At 39.3% G+C, this 18,555-nt stretch overlaps 1 protein-coding gene across 2 annotated transcripts in view; it reads right to left on the bottom strand.

Moving 5' to 3' along the window:
* Positions 1-523: 523 nt before the first annotated feature.
* LOC148032767 (mitochondrial carrier protein MTM1-like) overlaps positions 524-18,555 on the bottom strand; it is a 28,372-nt gene continuing 10,340 nt past the window's right edge. For both annotated transcript variants that reach the window (XM_087683436.1, XM_087683435.1), the window contains exons 5-11: positions 18,482-18,541; positions 18,203-18,373; positions 17,519-17,615; positions 1,937-2,028; positions 1,077-1,226; positions 939-997; positions 524-858 (exon numbers count right to left, since the gene is read on the bottom strand). In XM_087683436.1, coding sequence (XP_087539562.1) covers positions 726-858; positions 939-997; positions 1,077-1,226; positions 1,937-2,028; positions 17,519-17,615; positions 18,203-18,373; positions 18,482-18,541 — 762 coding nt within the window. In that variant the 3' untranslated portion in view covers positions 524-725. The remainder of the gene's footprint in view (positions 859-938; positions 998-1,076; positions 1,227-1,936; positions 2,029-17,518; positions 17,616-18,202; positions 18,374-18,481; positions 18,542-18,555) is intronic.

The raw sequence follows: 18,555 nt of genomic DNA, 5'->3' as shown, positions 1-18,555 counted from the left end.
TATAGATTGGACATGCTGTCTGGGCTGGCTGCATGCAAACATTCCAGATGCTTGATGAACCTAAAATCACAAATTTCCGGCACTTAACAAAGAAGTTAAAGGTTCAATCAGCCATTGCAATATGGAGCAACAACGAAGATTAAAATTTGTCCTCACCCCTCTAATCTGGCGACTACCACTGCAAACCACAGCACTGAACCGGTTATCAAACAAAAGCATTCTAGTGCACATCAGTGCAGCTCATGAAACCAAACGAGCCTTGAAAATGATCTGGAGATAACTGTTCTACACATTCCCACTGTTTCTGTACTTGATAGCTCATATCTTGCACAATAATCAAAGAATCTTGTGTCCATTCTGTTATCAAGGCTAGACTGCATGTAGATACAAAATGCTGACATAGTTCCATGTAATGCCGATACCCCTCAACTTGTATCACATTTCTTACACTCCATAATTCTATGCCACTTTTGGTGTACTTTTAAAAGACGACTACACCAGTGCCAACAATCACATCAATACGAGACTTAAATACTGTTAGATAATACATTGTGAAGCTTATTATGCAAACTACTACTCTGGCATAGAACAAATTTCTCACAGCCCAGAGAATCTGGAGGCTCAAAATTTATAGCTTGCTTAATTGACAAGACATCGTGCTTTATGTAGCTACCACAAGGGTCTCTGCATAAACTTAATCCACAGTACGTCATACCCCAGTTACTTCAGGTATGAGCATGTGTTTGATGTAGCATATATTTCATAACTTCGTAAAAGGAGACCACAATCCCAACGGAAGGCCCTGCACGAGCAACCCGAGGTACCACCCCCATAAACAAGCCTGGAAAGCCGCCTTCCCTGGTAAATAACAACAATACCGCATAAGTAATAGGACAGCCAGAGCTGCTAAAATTTAAGAAAACACCAGGCATTCTCACCTCCATACTTGAGCTAACACCTTCCTTGTATTATTCCTCAAGACTTTTTCTGGATCCCTCTATTAAAAAACAACTCAACTTCAACTGCATGTCCTTGTATGGCTTGCACAAAGCAGGATGCTAAATTTACGGCCTTACCTCAATTTGTCGACGAGTTTTGGCCACATCCAAAGGGCAGGTTGCAGCTGCAGCAACACTGCCAGCTATCACACCTGCTGTAAAATTTGCACCCAAGACACCGGCTGCACTTGCCTCAGAGCCCACCCACTGTAATAGCTCTCTCCTCAGCTGAAAAAGTTTGACAAGATCTCACATGATAAGATAGCATTTCTAGTAGCAATCTCTGACACAAATCCACTCTCCTCCAGAGACAACTTCAATTGCTCACAAATACAAACTAATAGTATGAATACATTCAACCGTATGTCTGAAGGGTGAACAAGCGATAATCTAAGAAGGTACCAATGTGTGATCAGAAACCAAAAGGAGCTATTAGGAAACACAAATACAGAGAATTATAGAAGAAACTCAGAAAAGTACATACTAGCAGGTACACAGGCCCTAAAGTCACCCCTATTTCAATAGAAAAGATGTCAGCCAGAAACCCTTGATTTCAATTTCCTCCTCAACTCAAATCATAGCCCTCTACCTCCTCCAGAATGGGAGTAAATGCAAATTCCAAAAACAGCCACAAGGGGTCTGAAAAGGCAATCAACTACAGAGTATCTGGTAAACTCGAGAAATGGTGCTATATATGAGTTGAAGTTTAACGATCATGAATAAATAACAGAAAGTAAGTATCGTAATTATCTATTGGTAACAGATATATGTCAGTTTTCCTTAGTATAGTAGATCCAAGAGTGAGGTTGAACCCTTCCAGTCTTTCATAAGGTAGATTGATGAGTACACCTCTTTGTTCAAAGCAGATTTGTTCACACCTAGGGCCAGCTATATATGCCAACATGTAACTTAAATCAAGAAAAGTGAAAGGCACAAACCGGCTCCAGTGTTGCCCAGCAAATAGCTGAGAATGGGACATCACGTGCAAGCTGTGCTCCAACTCCAGTCCAAAGGGCCCTGAACCCTTGCACTAAAATACAAAAGAACATTCAATTATTGGGGCCTCTATAAAGCATGCCAAAGAAAATTTGAATTGTAATACTTTGTACAACTAAATGAATCCACTCCAAAAATTGTACAGAAATTTTCAAATGTTATCCATTAACAAAACCACTTTCAGATCAGAAAAACAAGAGATGCGCTAAACCTTGACATGTATCCCTCTTCAACAAAATCTTGAGAACTGCACAGATTCCAAGTGTTCCAATGAGGTGGAAGAGTCACCTAGCCTAGGTAATTCCAAGAAGGGTGCTATTGATATATCATACTACATATAGAAGGACAAGCATATAGCCATACTTATATTCATCTGCTCATGGTGCATCCTTTATGTTCATCAGTATAGAGCCCTTTCTTGGGCTGTCAGTATACTTGTGCTGGAATTTAAATTGATTTCAAGATAATAAAGGAACTTCCTACAAAATCAACAAGAGCCATCAAGCAACCAGAAGCTGAGTTGATGCCACCTCTAGTCTATCAAACATTATCATCTTTATCATAATCAAATGGCGCACTCACATCAGCATCTACAGGACCATCAATATTTTTGAGCCTCAAAGTGTTGGCCTCATGAACATGAGTGCTAGAAGTAGTCACCATCTAAAAAGCATTCTCCTCCGCTTGGTCCACTGCCCAGTGTAAAAGGATGGGCCATGATGTGACACTTATGTATAGAATCCATAAATTAGAACTACTAAAAACCAAATCATTTGCCTTTTCTACTCCAATGTGATTCCTCTTCTTTGAGGTAATATGACATAGGAGCTACACAATTGTTGCAAACAAGAGAAACTCACAACCTAATTCGATATGCAAATAGCCAATTTTTTAAGCTCTTTAACTGCTCCGTGACACAAAGACAACCACGCATCATAAGGAAGCTATCTCTAAGAACATGATGCCATATAAATCAATCAAAGATCCTTGCAAAGTCCTCATATTGTGCATACTACGTCTTCATCTCATCCAACTCTCATTAAAGCAATAGATATAGGCTCCAAACAGTCAGCCCCTGCACATGTGATTCACCACGTCAATAAGGGGGCCAAACAGATGTAAAAAATGAGAATCTGACAAAGGAAGACAAGGAAGAATGATGGTTGGGTGGAATGTGTTTGGAGGCACGTAAGTAGCAAACAGTCAGCCTGTGCACGTGTGTGATATACATGGCAATGAGGGCACTGGACTGATGGCAGAAAATTAGAATCTAACTAAGATGAGGAAGAATGATGGTAGGATGGAATGTGCTATGAAGGCATGTAAGTGGCTTCTATATATAGGCAAGCATAAACAGGCCGATCCGATACCCATGCTCCCCACATGGCTAAAATCTGCAATGCACTTTATTGTGTGCATGTGAATAGGGTTAAAAGTGGGAATGGATGAAATGATCAAGGCCTAGAAACCCCCATCTCAATCTAATGTGCCTATATTGAAACAAAGTGAAACACAAAATAGACTGATAGACTATGACAATGAGAGAGCTCCCACTTCCCTTGTTTAACTCAAAATAAAGCTCACAAGCAGCAGATGTACATGAAACAACACTCTGAATATCATGTTTGTAACACCCTTCAAAAGTCTTCGGCATGGCCCAAGGTGAGAGAAGCGAGAAATCCATGGGAAGATGAAATATGTGAATGTCAATGAAATTCCATCCATGAATTTATTACAATGATTGAGCCAGGGGAATATCAAACTATGTGAATGTGAATATATCAAGCAATGGTCAAGACCACTCCTCTACTGAACCTAACTGAGCTCTCGACCCAAGCCAAAAAGCATCGATGTAAAGCTGCAACAACTAAGGATGGTCTGCCAAACCACCTCTTCCATCCATCTAGCATCCATTGGTAAATAGTTTTGAAACTTCGCCAAATACCTTCTGGAAACTTTACCTCTAATCTCTCTTTCTTTGTGTACCAAAATCTCATCCAACTCCTCAACCTTGGGCTACAAACTTGTCCTCTAGCATATGACCATGAAAAGGCCTCAATAATCTCAGGTGAAAGGCATTATACATCCGCCAGTGTGGAGGGAATTTCAACCTATGTGCAAAATCGCTGATCTTCTCCAACACCTAAAAGGACAATAATAACGCATATTCAGCTTTGGATACAATCTCTCTCTATCTTTCATCCTTTTTAATCTTGCCTGTCCAAAACACAACAATACATAATCGCCCTCTGTAAACTACAAAGCACATCTATGGCAGTTAGCTACCCTCTTTACTACTTCTCTTGTGATCTCTGGAGTGTTTGCTTTACCTTCTGATAAGTTGTCTCAATGTTCTCAACATAGCGATCAGCCTCAAAGATCTTATCCTTAGTATGCAAAATAGGAGCCACCCTCCACAACCCCAAAGAGAGCCTTACTAGTGAAACTATATACTATATCATTGTATTATTATATGTAAACTCAACCAAAGGCAAGTACTAATCCCACTATATCTCATGCTCCTAAAAATAGCACCTAAAGAGATCCAAGATGATGGAAGCTACACCTCTTCGAACCTAACCATCTATCTATGGATGAAAGGACAAAGAAAATTCCACTATGGTACCCATAGTTTCAAATAATCCCTTCCAAAACAAACTAGCCATCCATGGGTCTCGATTGCTCATAGTCGACTCAAGCATGCCATGATACTTAAATATGTGATGCATAATCAATCATATCATATGATCATCCTTAATCTTCTTCCCAACAAGAATGAAGTGGGCCAACTTATGAAACCTACATATGATACTCCAAATCTCATCATACCTATAGGAGTGTACAAAAGATCAAAGATAAAATTTATAGCAATGTTCTTCTCATCTTCCATATCCTTGTTGGCATGATAGCCAGCTATGAAGGAGAGAAAAGAGAAACAATGAGAATGCACTAAAGCAAAAGAGTAGAATGTACTTGCTAAACTGAAAGAATAAGATAAAAGATACAAGCTAGGTCTAAGATAGGCCTATCTCTAACTCAATTAGAGTTGACTGACTCTAACTCTAGCTCTAAGAGTGACGACACACTTTATAACTTTAGTTCTGTTCACACTAAGAACTAAAAAAGAACTAAAGACTAAAACATTAGACACTGCCCATAGAATTGGCAAATTCTAACACTCCCCTGTAGTGCCAAAGTGATAGAGTACAATAATGATCAATTACCAAAGGGTAGCAAGTTTAATGACTTGCGAAAAGCCTCAAACTTCTCACGAGATAGTGTACAAATTCAGCATCCTGAATGATTTCATCCACATTAAGCAATTGCTCGTGCAAATCTTGTATATGAGTAAGATGATCTGTCATACTATCACCCTCATCCATGTTCGCATTGGCCAACTCTCTGCGGAGGTAAGATATTCTAGCCTCATTAGATATTGCAAACATACACTCAAGTACATCCCATGCTGATTTTGAGATGTTACAAGACCGAATGTATGGAATGACGATCTTTTCACTAACAAGGCAATCAAAGAAAGTCAATGTGCATCTTTTGAGTCCCATCTCCTCTAATCCGTGGTAGGAGGGGAAGGGGCAACAGAACCAGCAACCTATTCTCTAGCGTTATGGTGAGGTGTTTTGAGGAGCAAGACCCCCTGGTCACCGCAAATCACCTGTAGCATAGTCCCACAAGTCCTCCGTTACAAGAAGGTTGTGGACTATAAAACTCCACAATGCGTAGTTTGACCCATCAAGTTTGTCCTCTAGAGTGAGGACACCAAGGATGTTGCTCTGATCATTACTCCCCAGGCATACCATGTTGTCAGTAATGGACAAAAATCTACAACCAAATACTTCTCTGATGAAAAATGGATTGTACTCCTCATAGTACCAAAAATCCCCTCGGGATTATGCAACAAGTACCAAGCTGTCACACTAATGCCAAAGTGTGTCCAATTTAACCCAAATCAGCACTCAACCAAGAAATAACAGCAATGAACTGTTGTACCACACCTACCTTGTAATGTGGTCCCTCAAAAGTACAAGTTACAATAACTTAATGTCAATTCTTACCAAAATTTACTGAATTTCTCCAAAATTTTCTTCTCAATCTAATTGTAACTGTAACAACAATCAAATAGTTGTTGTACCACTTGTTTGTTGCCTTGGAATGCGTGTCAAGCAAAAGCCCCAAGTTTTCTCCTAAATTTTCAAAGAAATTGAAAAAATTTGTACCTTACAACTTGACTTTATGGAGTAATGTCACCTTGGGGTGCATGCAAACAACGAACAACTACTAAAATCTGCCTCGTGATGCGTGTCAAAGCCTCTAGGACAAAAAGCCCCAAATTTCTTGTACAAATATCGATGAAATTATGCAATGTCAGCGTTTCCAATGAAGATTCACACGTGGGACTGCAAATTGAGCAAAAGCCCCAATTTTTTTTACGACAATGTCAAATCGAATTGGTTATCAATTTAAACTCCAGAAGCAAAAATTGACAAAAGCCCTAAATTTTGGGCAAGAAGAGCTGAGATTCAAAAAGAGATGGCCAAAATGAATAGAAAATTAGAGAAATTTTTTAAAAAACCCAAAATCTAAAAATTAGGTTTCTGCACTTTTTAGGGTTTGCAAAAAATTGCATCCAAGGCTGAGAGTATGACAAGCAAAGGTGCAAAATAAAAAGTGATAGATGACAACATCTCCCAAAACTTCTTATTATACTGCTCTAAATTTCCGTATTACGATATATTCAAGTTATACCATGCAATTATTATGTCATCTTCAAAGGCGCTCATCAACCAAGTGGAAGCAAACAATTGCTTAAATTGAATCCAAGTTGACGGTACTCTATTTTGCATCAAAAGTGTGGACCACCACTACAATGCAATCCCTTTCAAAAAAGTTGTTGCCTTTTGAATTTTGGACAATTCAATGAAATTTCCCCTCGAGTAGGCTATTTCAAACTACTAAATAAAAGTCACACTTTTAATCTATCTTATGTCCCACTAAAAACTTTAAACTTCACTGCTTTATCACCCTCATCATAGTCTTTTGCTTTGCCTTTTAGTGCCAAGTTATAATAGGTAGGTGGCAACAAAAAGGGATGCACTTGATGTAGCAACATTCTGACCTACATTAAATGGTGCATTTACATGACCAACAGCTATTCCAAATATACGAAGCTACATAGATGTACTACCAAACATACCACTTTGTGCCCCAAACATCATGCCAACAATGCTATACATTGAGTTTTACATTCTACTTGCCATGCCCGAATACATTGGACCTTCCATACCCTACATAGGTGGTTGCATTTCCATACATTCGCATGGCTAAAGCAATGCCAACCCTTGCTTGGAAAATTCATCCACCTCCAAAATACCCCAAGTGGCATTAATATGCATCCCTTGCTATCCATAACCCATTGGATTCCCACTTTCAAGCTGGTCTTACATTTGCATCAAGTGCTCCATCGGTACCGATTGATTTTGCTCATTGGCTACATTTGGAACACCATGAGGCTGCATAGGCTCTTCTTTCAATACATCTTGCTATCCCAAAGCTCCAAAAGATATCTTCGTTTTCTTGCCTTTGCTGTCCTATGATGAGTTTAAGAATCATGTCAACTGCGGATCCTTTCCCATTGGGTAAAGATATTAGTTTTTTTCCTCAATCATAGTTACCAAGGGTTTTTTAAATGGAAGATATGAAACGGGTTACATAGATTTCATACGAGTTTCCTAAAGCATTAGAAACGAGTTTCATTCAAGGTGGAAGACAACTATCCTGAGACTTTATACGTACACAGTATGACTCATATGATTTAATTTATCATAATTCAAAATCCTATACAATGCAAATGCAGATTCAACATAGCATCCACATATACATGCATCATGGTCCATTGTCTGTGATAATATTAGCTTTAATTATAGAGCAAGCCATCAATATATACATGCATCATAGAAAACAACTCAAGAAAATTCCTTACAAACAATATCAATGTCCATGTCAATATGTCAAACAAATCCATGACAAATGTTGACTACATAAGTTCGAACACATTTTTTAGGATTGGGCTTTTTGGGAAATTAAAAATAGGTGTTTATTAGGTTTCTGAAACGCTGGAGTATGAAACGAGTTTCTTAACCTTATGAAACAAGTTTTTGGCAACTATGTCCTCAACACATCCTTAAACCAATCATCATATTCTTCATCTTTTTGCTGGTCTTCAACATCAAGAGGCCTAGAAGAACCGATATTTTGATCTACACCAACATTATCAACTTGTTGCCCATATTGAGTGCCTTGCCCAAGATCAAGCATGCACTTTCCCTTCATTTTGTGAATTTTCAAACTGAGAGGCATCATTACTACTTGAGCCCGTCTCATTACACAAAGAATGCTTACTGTAGCACTAAAATTGATCACCAAATTCAACACATGCAATGCTTCTAACTTCCAATCAAAGCCATAAGCCCATCCATTCAAGGAAGTTGATACTTTTCTGATGGTTTTAACCATTTAGTGCTGTGGTCGACTAGTGCATGATGCTCGCTGACCTGAACTTGTTATGGCATTATTTTATGCCTATTTATACAGCACCCTCCTCTCGGTCAAATTATTCATTCATCACATGTAGATTCCCAATGCAAATCCTGTTGAAGAGAGGGAGCCGTTGCCAATGCCCACACAGCTAGCAACTCACTGTTGTATACGACTGTCTTGTGTTTGGTATATGGATTCCATTTCCCGAGCTTAGTGTTCTTTTGTTTTCTTTTTTTTCTCCTCTCTCATGTGCAATCTATTACAGCAATCTTCTACACTTCCATCGCTGCACCCACTTCTAACATGGTATCTGACATCTATGTTCGGATTCCAAATACTGTTTTCTGCTGTAGACAGCCTGCCCTCACACTCTTTTGCTGCTGATCAGCCTCCTACTGTCTATTGCAGCCCAGGCAACCTATTTCTGCTGCAAATCAGCCTCATTTTCTGCCCCTAAAGCCTGCCTTTTTAATCCCAATTGCCTGTGCTTTTTATTTTCTGCACTGTTTTAATGCTGACACCTTCATTTAAAGCTTGTTTGTCTCTGTTTTGATCTGCAACTTCCGCATTTTGAGCATTTAATGCTTGTGCAGGCTGGGTAACAGTGTTTTCAGCCTTCAAACAACGACCCTGCTTCTCTCAGCTTTTGTAGTTATTTACTAATCAGCTCCTCTTTACTCATCTGAACTCGACAAGCGTGCATTTTGTGTTGTGTTTGGCTGTACTCTCTCTCTCTCTCTCTCTCTCTCTCTCTCTCTCTCTCTCTCTCTCTCTATATATATATATATATGTATATATATATATATATATATATATATATATATTCTTTATCTTCTCTTCCTATCCTCTCCAAATGGCACCGCCCTGATGTTCTACTAATGAAAAAACTTCACTGCCCTAATTAATTTAACATGGAGTGCTGTTATGAAAGCATGGTTCGTACAGAGCACGTATGGTACATGGTTTCTCGAGCTATTGAGTGTCCTCAACCTCCCACTCCTCTTCTTGATGATTGGGACCAAGATAGCCATGAGGAAGCCATGCTCACATGGGATTCCAATGATGCCACTATGTATTCTACTCTTCTCCAATGTATCTCTAGAGAGGCTCTACCAATAGTCACCTCTTGAAGGCCATCTTTGGTGGTATGGGAGAAGCTTCAAATGTTGTATGAGGCTGCTTCAACCATGTGTACAATTACCCTCTATGGAAAACTCTAACCGATGAAGTTTGAGCTAAAGGATACCATTCAACCATTCTTCCTTCATATAACACAAGTACAGGATCAACTTCCACACATGCAATCCGCACTTCCAAAGGCTCATCTTGTTGGGACTATGTTTATGTTGTACAAACTCCTTCGGAGTTTAATGGAGTAGCCAATGCTTTGCAAGCTCAAAGCTCTTGGATGCTAGTAGGCTTTACACATATGTGCTCGATGCTGCTTCAACATGAGGAGTCTTTGTGGTTACAAGGAAGGCTTTCATCTCAGTATGGTGGCTCCAAGGAGGCATTTGCAACTTCAAAGAGGGGTGATAGAAGGGACATCCGTGCAAGAATTGTAAAGAGTTAGCAACTTTCCAAAGAAGGAGAAAAAGAAGCATGATACGAATTATTCCCGCCGAGTCATCCTCCTCTGACTCCAACTTGGATCCTCTGACCAAGGCAAAGGCCAAGGCATACAAGCGATCCTCTTCTCCAAATCAAGGAAAGGGCTTGGAAGCCCCTCTTGCTTCTACTGCTTTCTAGTACAAGTGATGTAGTCATTTCTCAAGACTCCAATGCCAGAGAGGGAGTCAAAAGGTGAGATGGATTAGGTGAGCCTCATCTATACAAGTATACAAGTGCAAAGGATACAGAGAGATACTTCCCTTCCATGTTGACTAAAGTCTCGTAATTTTTGAAATCCTTAAGCTAGGATTGGCATCTAAGTTCATGATGGATTGTTTCTTGACAAAGCAAGATTGACTCCTAGTTGAGGTCACATGAGGGGACACTTTGGCAATCCAACCAAAGGCGGAAAATCCATCTTCATGCTACGACCAGGCATTGTTTGACAAACATATAGAGCTGTTATAATTCTTCTCTATTTCAAGTTCTACTACAATCAACATTGACATCAAGTTCTCTCCAAGCCACCTTGGTAGTGGCTTCATCACCCAATGCTTGGGTATCCATTGTTCTAGTTTAATGGTCTTTGTTGTATGGACTATGATGAGTCATCGTCATTGTATTGTATCAAATCACCCATGATTTGAAAGAGAGTGTTGGTAGTTTAGTCAACTCATTGAGTGAGTATGGGCATGTACACTTATGGGCTAGGCACCATAGATATTTTAGGTCTTTTTAATTGTCATTTTGTTAATGGTTTTGGCCATTTATTGCCAATCGACTCGTGTGTGATGTTAACTAACCTGATCTATACATTATTTTACACTCGAAACCAACCTTTCTCCTTGCATAAGTTGGTAAATAATCCAATTAAGCACTAATTACAGTAGTTAACAAATTCACAAAACCTTCTTTGCTGATCCAAGTGCCTCTAGTGCCTCTTGCTATCAAAATTGACTAGCAAGCCTCCAAATCAATTTGCCCCTTAGTTTGCTTGGGGATTTTTCTTAGTTTGCTTGGGAATCGACCTTCACCCTACTTCTTGAAAGACAAATTCAGCCCAAACTCTAATATTGGATAGCTAACTCTTGAATCTTCTTGAAATTTCTCAAATTCAACTAGATTTCAAGTCCTAGGACCTCAATTCTGAGCACACATCTCGAGGCAACTGACAAAACCTTGATTTCTGCTATAAATTAGCATTTACAATAGAGATTGATTGAAATCTTTTCCTCTGATGACTCAAACTGCTAAAAAATATTAAGATAACTTAAGAGATGAATGAGAGATGAGAGAAAATACTATAGAGAGAAATTTCAAAGTTTCATCACGAGAAACGCCAAAAAATTGTTGTTGCCCTACTCAAACAACCATGGAAGCTATCACCTATAGCTCAAGACCTCTAGAAAGACTGTTGTCCCCTCTTATATATTGTCATTTGCACTAGAAGGACCTTTGACTGTTATTAGTTGCTTCTAGAGGGCTTCAGACAACTATCACATGCTGTAGAACCAATCCCTTGTAGTTGCAAATCACATCAGAAATCTTTCCTTGCTCTCTACCAACCTCCTACTCTCACAGAATGGCTGAAGTAAGCTTCCATCAACCCCTAGAAACATCTTTCCCATTTGCATGGGCAAGTTTTGCCAAGTGATAACCTTCTATTCCCATTTTTCAACATTATTCAGCTTGTTAAATAAATTTTTAAAATATCAATGTTAAAAATTAATTTAATAATTATTTTTTTGTTTAAAAAATTAATTTCACCAACAAATAATTAAATTAGCTAAACCAATTTGTTCTCCAAGAATTCCTAAGCAATTCTTAGCCCTTAGACCGGCATTAATTAATTAATTAATACCTAGTCTCTAATGTCACTTTTGACATTAGTGGCCAATAAATTGATCTAGGTCCAAATTTCACACTACATACCACCTAGTACTTGTAAAGCACGATTTATTACAACCTTTGCCTTTGGCACCCAATACATTCTCGAGGTCCTTGACTTGTCACCATGAAATAATTGCCATGTGCATCACATGTGCTAAATAACCTTGCACATTTAACTAATATCTTAATGAAATGTTATCGACAAGATTAAAGTATCTCAAAATTGATCACAAACTGCGATAAATGTGGTATCAAACTAATTGCAAAATTTAATTAATAACTAACGCAAAACTAATGCAAAATTAATCCCAAAAGTAACCATGAATGGTTCTCAAACTAATCAAAAACTGAGCTAAAATTAATCTCAAAACTCAATCGCAAATTCATGTTCAACTACTCATGAGCTGACTATTCCAAACTAATACAAAATACACTAAGTAATGACCATATGGCAAACATACTATCAACACAGTACCTGTTGAGCTAAAATATGCATTACTTGCTGATTAGCCTCTTAAACAGCCCCAAAACACACTAAAAATGCTCGTTTAGAGTAAAACCCTAAAACAAGGAGCGGTTCAAGAGAGTTCAATGGAAACCCTCAAACGGTTCGAGAGAGTTTAGTGGAAACCCTAATTTTTGGAGCACCCTTTCACATCTATAAATAGACAGGCTGCCCCTATTTAACCATCATCCTTGTTTGCAGGTTACACCAGCCCACACACCCTTTACTACTATTAGCGCCCAATTTCCAGCCTGCAGCTCGCCTCCATCTGTTGTCCAACCATCATCGACTGCAACCACATTATCTTCAGCCTATCCATTGCTGTAGGCGACAACTCTCGACGGCTGGCGACTACTCCAGACTATTGTTCAGTCTGTTGTCCATCATCTCCAAGGTCAGCCAGTCTACGTTTTCAACATTGCAAGCCCTAATACTCTTAGACACTGTTTCAGCCTGCTATTTACAGTAGACTGTGCACAGCTCCTAGTCTCTGATCGATGGTACACTGTTGCATCTACCAGTTTCCAGCCTCCAAACTGCTACGTTTTGGTGACCAACCTGTTGTCATTCACTATTCAGCACTCCTACACTCCGACTGGTGATCACAGACTTGGGATCCGTCTTCGGTTGACGTTACACTCCAACTGCTCTGCCCTTGAGCACACTGTACACTCTTACATTCATTTACAGCATTCATTCACTTCAGAGTTGTGTTCTCTCTCTCCCTTTTTCTGTTTGTGTTTGAGTTTTGAGTTTTGCGTTTAGGATTTGAGTTTTGCCCTCTGTGTCGGTGTCTATCTCTCTGTGTTTCTCTCGTGGTCGTACGCTTTGCATCTTCCCCTTAAGCATTGCAATGCTTTATACTTTCATATTGCTAAAATTCCAACTTAACTAATATGCAACATTTCATCATGTTGACTAGCCCCTTATGTACACCTAACATGCTAGGAGCACCAAATGCATAAGAAAACATTCATGTTTACATACTTCGAACCATTGCAATATGACTATGCATGGGAATTTACATACTACCAACCATACCAACATACACTTTTTCGTACATTGCATACATTACTAACTACATTTTTTCTCATAAGCAATACTATATGGAACATTTGCATGACCGTCATTAATGCCATGAGTCTGAACACAATGGGTTGTAAATATGAATTGCCAAACTTACCACTTTGTGCTCCGATATCATGCCAACATCGTTATATATAGAGTTATGCATATTACCAACCATAGTTGGATACATTGAGTCATAGCATGAAAACTAGTGCCACCACCAAAGTACCCTAACTACCCCATCATTGTATGCATGCCTTATTGTCCTTAAAAAATTGGATTGGCACTTCAAAGTTGGCCTTGCATATGCACCGATTGCTCCACTTGCATCATTTGCATATACTCCCTACCCACCTTTAAAACATCGTGTTGCTGTGTTGGCTCTTTCTTTGATGCATCTTCCTATCTCGAAGCTCTCAAAGATGATTCTCTTTTTATCTTTGTTGCCCTCTTTTAAGGGTTCGAAAAGCGTATAAACTGAGGATCATTTGCCAATTGTATAAACATTTCAACTACTCTACCTAGCTAATCTTTAAACAGGTCATCAGATTTCTCTTGCTCTTGCTAGTCATTAGTTTCTGAAGGCTTCGAAGAACCCACATTTTGGTCTAAACCAACATTATCAACTTGTTATCCATGTTGCGCATCTTGTCTAAGATCAAACATTGCATTTTTCACAACACTTTGTGAATTTTCAAATTGAGAGGCATCATCCTTGCTTAATCCCATCTAACTATCTGAAGACATTATTGATGTAATACTTAGCTTAATACAATTTCAGCACAAGAGCAAAGCTTCTGACCTTCAATCACGTACCTTGAGCCTACTAATTCAAGGAAATTTATGGTATCCAAAGGATATAACCATGAAACCAACCTTCCTCCTCGGATAGGGTGGTAAATAACTTCATGAAGCACTAATTACAGCAATTAACAAATTCACACAACTGAAATGCACACTTTATCATACAATCTTAGACATTGAACAACCTATTCGTCCCAAAACTAGCGTTCCTTGTGGTATTTCTTTAACTAAGATCCTCTGACCTCCTCTGCTAATCCAAGTGCCTCTTGCTGTCAAAATTGACCAACAAGGCTCCAAACCAATTTGCCCCTTGGTTTGCTTGGGAATTGGCCTTCACCCTGCACCTTAAAAGACAAATCCAGCTCCAAATCTAATATTAGCTAGCTGGCCTCTTGAATCTCTCTAAAATTCCTTAATTTCACCTACTAGAATTCAAGTCCTAGGACCTCAATTTTGAGCACACATCCAAAGGCGGCTGTCAAAACTCTAATTTCTACTGTAAATTAGGATTTACAACAAAGATCGACTAAAATCTCTTCCTCTCATGGCTCAAACTCGTATATTAATTCTAATCTCATTTTCCAAGTGGCAACCTTCTAATCTCATTTTTCAACATTATTTAACTTATTAAATTAATTTTTAAAATATTGATTCTAACATTAATTTAATAATTATTCTAGTGCTTAAAAATTTAATTTCACAAATCAAAGATTTAATTTGCTAGACCAATTTGTCTTCCAAGAATCCTTGAGTAATTATTAGCCCTTAGACTGGCATTAATTAATTAATTAGTGCCTAGTTTCTAATGTCTCCACACTGATATTAGTGGCCAATAAATTGACCTAGGCCCAAATCTAGTATCGAGTATCACCTAGTACCTATCAAGTATAACTTATTACAGCTTTTGCCTTTGACACCCACTGCATCCTCAAGGTCCTTGGCCTGTTACCATGAAATAACTACCATGTGCATCACATGTGCTAAACAATCTTACACATTTGTTCAATATCTCAAGATTAGAGCCTTTGTAGTCTTAGTTGGTCCTTGAGCAACCAAAGTGTACCCATCGACCAATTACCCTAGTTGCTTTGGGGTGGGACTTCTTGGGGCAAAAGGGATGACCTTTGCTTGACCATCCCTCTTGGTTCCCGTTTTGGGCTTGAGAAGGGGTGTTTTAAGCTAAAAAATGTGCATTACACATCAAAACCCCATTAGCTCGTTAAACAATACCAAAATTCGGATGCAATTAGCATGCTTTAGTGTCCTTAAGCAAACCCACACACTTTTGGTTGGTTCCATCTCTTATATAGAGTATGTGTTAGCTCACTTGCATCCTCAATTCTCCCTTTGCAATCCAGCCTTAGCATTTCTCCAACCACTGCCATGATCATCTACTATTGCCACCCTAATTATCTGGTAGCCGCCATCATCTGAGTTTGGTTCCAGCCTGCTGTCACCATCAAATCAGCCCTTTTGCGACTGCTCTAGCCCCTGCCAGCCAGTGTCCAGCTGCCGCCCTGATCGTCCGGCCTCACAAACAGCTCTGCTCTTTTCTCAGCAGGCAGCCTCATTGTTGTTCATCGCCTGGAGAACATCTGCACAGCTGCATTTTGGTCCAGCAGGCAGCCCTGTTGTTGTACAGCATCTAGAGGCTCATGATACTGCTGCCTTTTATCTCCGACATCATCATTCATCTAGAGACTGTGGCCAGGGTGTGCATTGCTACATTTACCTTCTCCAGCCTCAGAGATCTCCTGTATTTTGTTTTCCAGCCTGCTGCCCTATTGTTCACAACCTTCTACATCAGTCTACTCCATGGACTGGCCTACAACTGCTGTGTTTCATCACCCTCAACTCCAGTCTACTGCATATTTCACCATCTTCTGCCTCAACATGGTGGTCGCTGCACTCAATATCCATCACCGGAGTATGACACTCTCTGATATTCGTCCCTCATCCCACTCCCACAACCATCAGCTGTTGGACTCTACCTTTGAACATTTTGTGCATACATGTATTCATTCATTTAATCGTCATTCAGCTTTCTTCATTCATTCAATTTTATCCTCATTCTTTTTTTGTGTCAGTGTCTTTGTTCTCTATAATTCATTCATGGTTGTACACTGTGTATTCTTTTGGAAACCCTAGAAAATTTCCTTCATTTCCAAAAACAAAGATGTTTCCTAGGATAGGAAATGAAGTTTCATGCAGATATGTCAACATGACACCAAAAGGTGAATACAACTAACCCATGAATTGTGATAAATCTGATCCTGGATAAAAGTAAAAGGGTAAAAAAGCAAGGAAATATTTGGCTATTCTACTTGTGAAGGGGCTCCCACTATCCCAGATCATCAATAGGATTGAGTTGGAGTGACCTGAACATATCAATAATATCCCTCTATCAATGTGGATCTTTGCGTAAAAGTCCTAACATGGCTTGGATCCTCATGTAGACAGATGGATGCTGAGGACCCCCTCTGCTGGTACTGTATTGGCTCTCAAGAAATCTGTAAGTATACATTGGCTCCTACCTTACATCACGGCCACTATACATCCAGGCCTGGCACATTGAAATCAATGCCTGCAAAGGCAAAGACAAGGAGCCTCAAGCATTTCTAGTCGAGCCAGGATCTAACAGAATAGACAAAATTCATTGTGGGTAACATCCTCTAATCTCATTACACATGCACGCACAGAGAGACAATGAGATAGAAAGCTTGCACATTCTTCTAAGCAGATTAATGCAGTGATGTATGAAGATGGATACATAAATGCATAGTTGTTTGGCATTACAACAAAGTCTTTAAGCTATATCCTTGATTGCTTTCAATTTCCTGCTGATGTTATGAACACATAAGTCAGTTTCAATCTATAATCTGTCAAAAAAATTCATTAGCCGCTGCTTATGGTGCCACTTTAACTTTAAATAAGTTCCATAGGCTTTCTGCCTTTTAAATATGTTGAACCCCCCTCCCTCACACCCCCCCCCCCCCCCCAGGTAGCCGTTTTCTCTGATTCAAGACAATAGGATTGTGAAGCCAACCATGAACAGTGAACTGCAACGTCAAGTTTATAAAATAGAACTTACAAGGTTCCCCGGATGCATTCTTAAATGTTGACAACACTCCCAGTAGAATCTTCAACATTCCAGGAGGCTTCACACCAGCACGGATTTCCCTTTGTGCCTAGTGCAAAGAAAAGGAAATAAGGAGTATGATCCGAACTTAATACGATTTAATACTGTGAATCCACCCATGCACATAGCAGCTAGCATGGACATACACATACATTTTCCTAAGCTTTCATCTATTCTTGATAAGGGAGCTGTTTTAACACATCTAGCTACTATATGCTTTGAAGAAAGAGCTGTTGTATTATAGCTAACTGGTTGACATTCCAAAATGGCCGCTCAAACCAGAAACGAAGGTAGTATTTTTTGTGTGCACAAACACTCATCAGGCGCCACCTAGGCATACAATTGATGTTTATGACAACGGACTGCAGTAAAAATTCTCAACACATCTGGAAAACCATCCAGTACCACACTAAACATGGTGAACATGGAATCTACCATTGCAGAATTTTAAACTAGCATTTTTGTATTAACTCTACAGGGCACTGTGATACTTCAGACAGTTGTATACTAAAAAGCAAGAAAATAGCCTGCTAATCATAAAAACATGGTTGAAATTACTATTATTATCAGAACGTCTCTTGTTTGCAACTCAAGCTGTAGCAGAAAGTTGATGGTGAGACTACAAAGACAATATACCTGCATCCGCACTCTTGCCAGCTCTATTGGGGAACAAATGATGCAAGCCAGTGACCTAGCTGCTGAACCTGCTATCAAAGGTGCATATGGATAAAGTTGAGGCCAGTTCTTGCGTGAGTATCTTTCAAGAGAATCACGGAACATATCATAGCATGGCAAGTAGATCCCAACCTGCACAGCAGCACCATGCTGTTATACCAGTGAACAACTAACTTTCCTGTGCTGTGTGAAAAGGAAATACCAGGAAGGCACTAATTACTGCTTTCATTGGTCACTTACTGTGGGAATTGCAAGTGCAAGGCCAGCATTTGTGCCCCTCCAAAGTCTAAGAACACCTTCCTGCAAAGCCCCAG

This window comes from Lygodium microphyllum, chromosome 8 (assembly GCF_053477565.2).
Source record: "Lygodium microphyllum isolate KBCC chromosome 8, Lygodium_microphyllum_v1.1.10, whole genome shotgun sequence".
Taxonomy (NCBI): Eukaryota; Viridiplantae; Streptophyta; class Polypodiopsida; order Schizaeales; family Lygodiaceae; genus Lygodium; species Lygodium microphyllum.
This window is presented reverse-complemented; position numbering and strand designations above follow the sequence as displayed.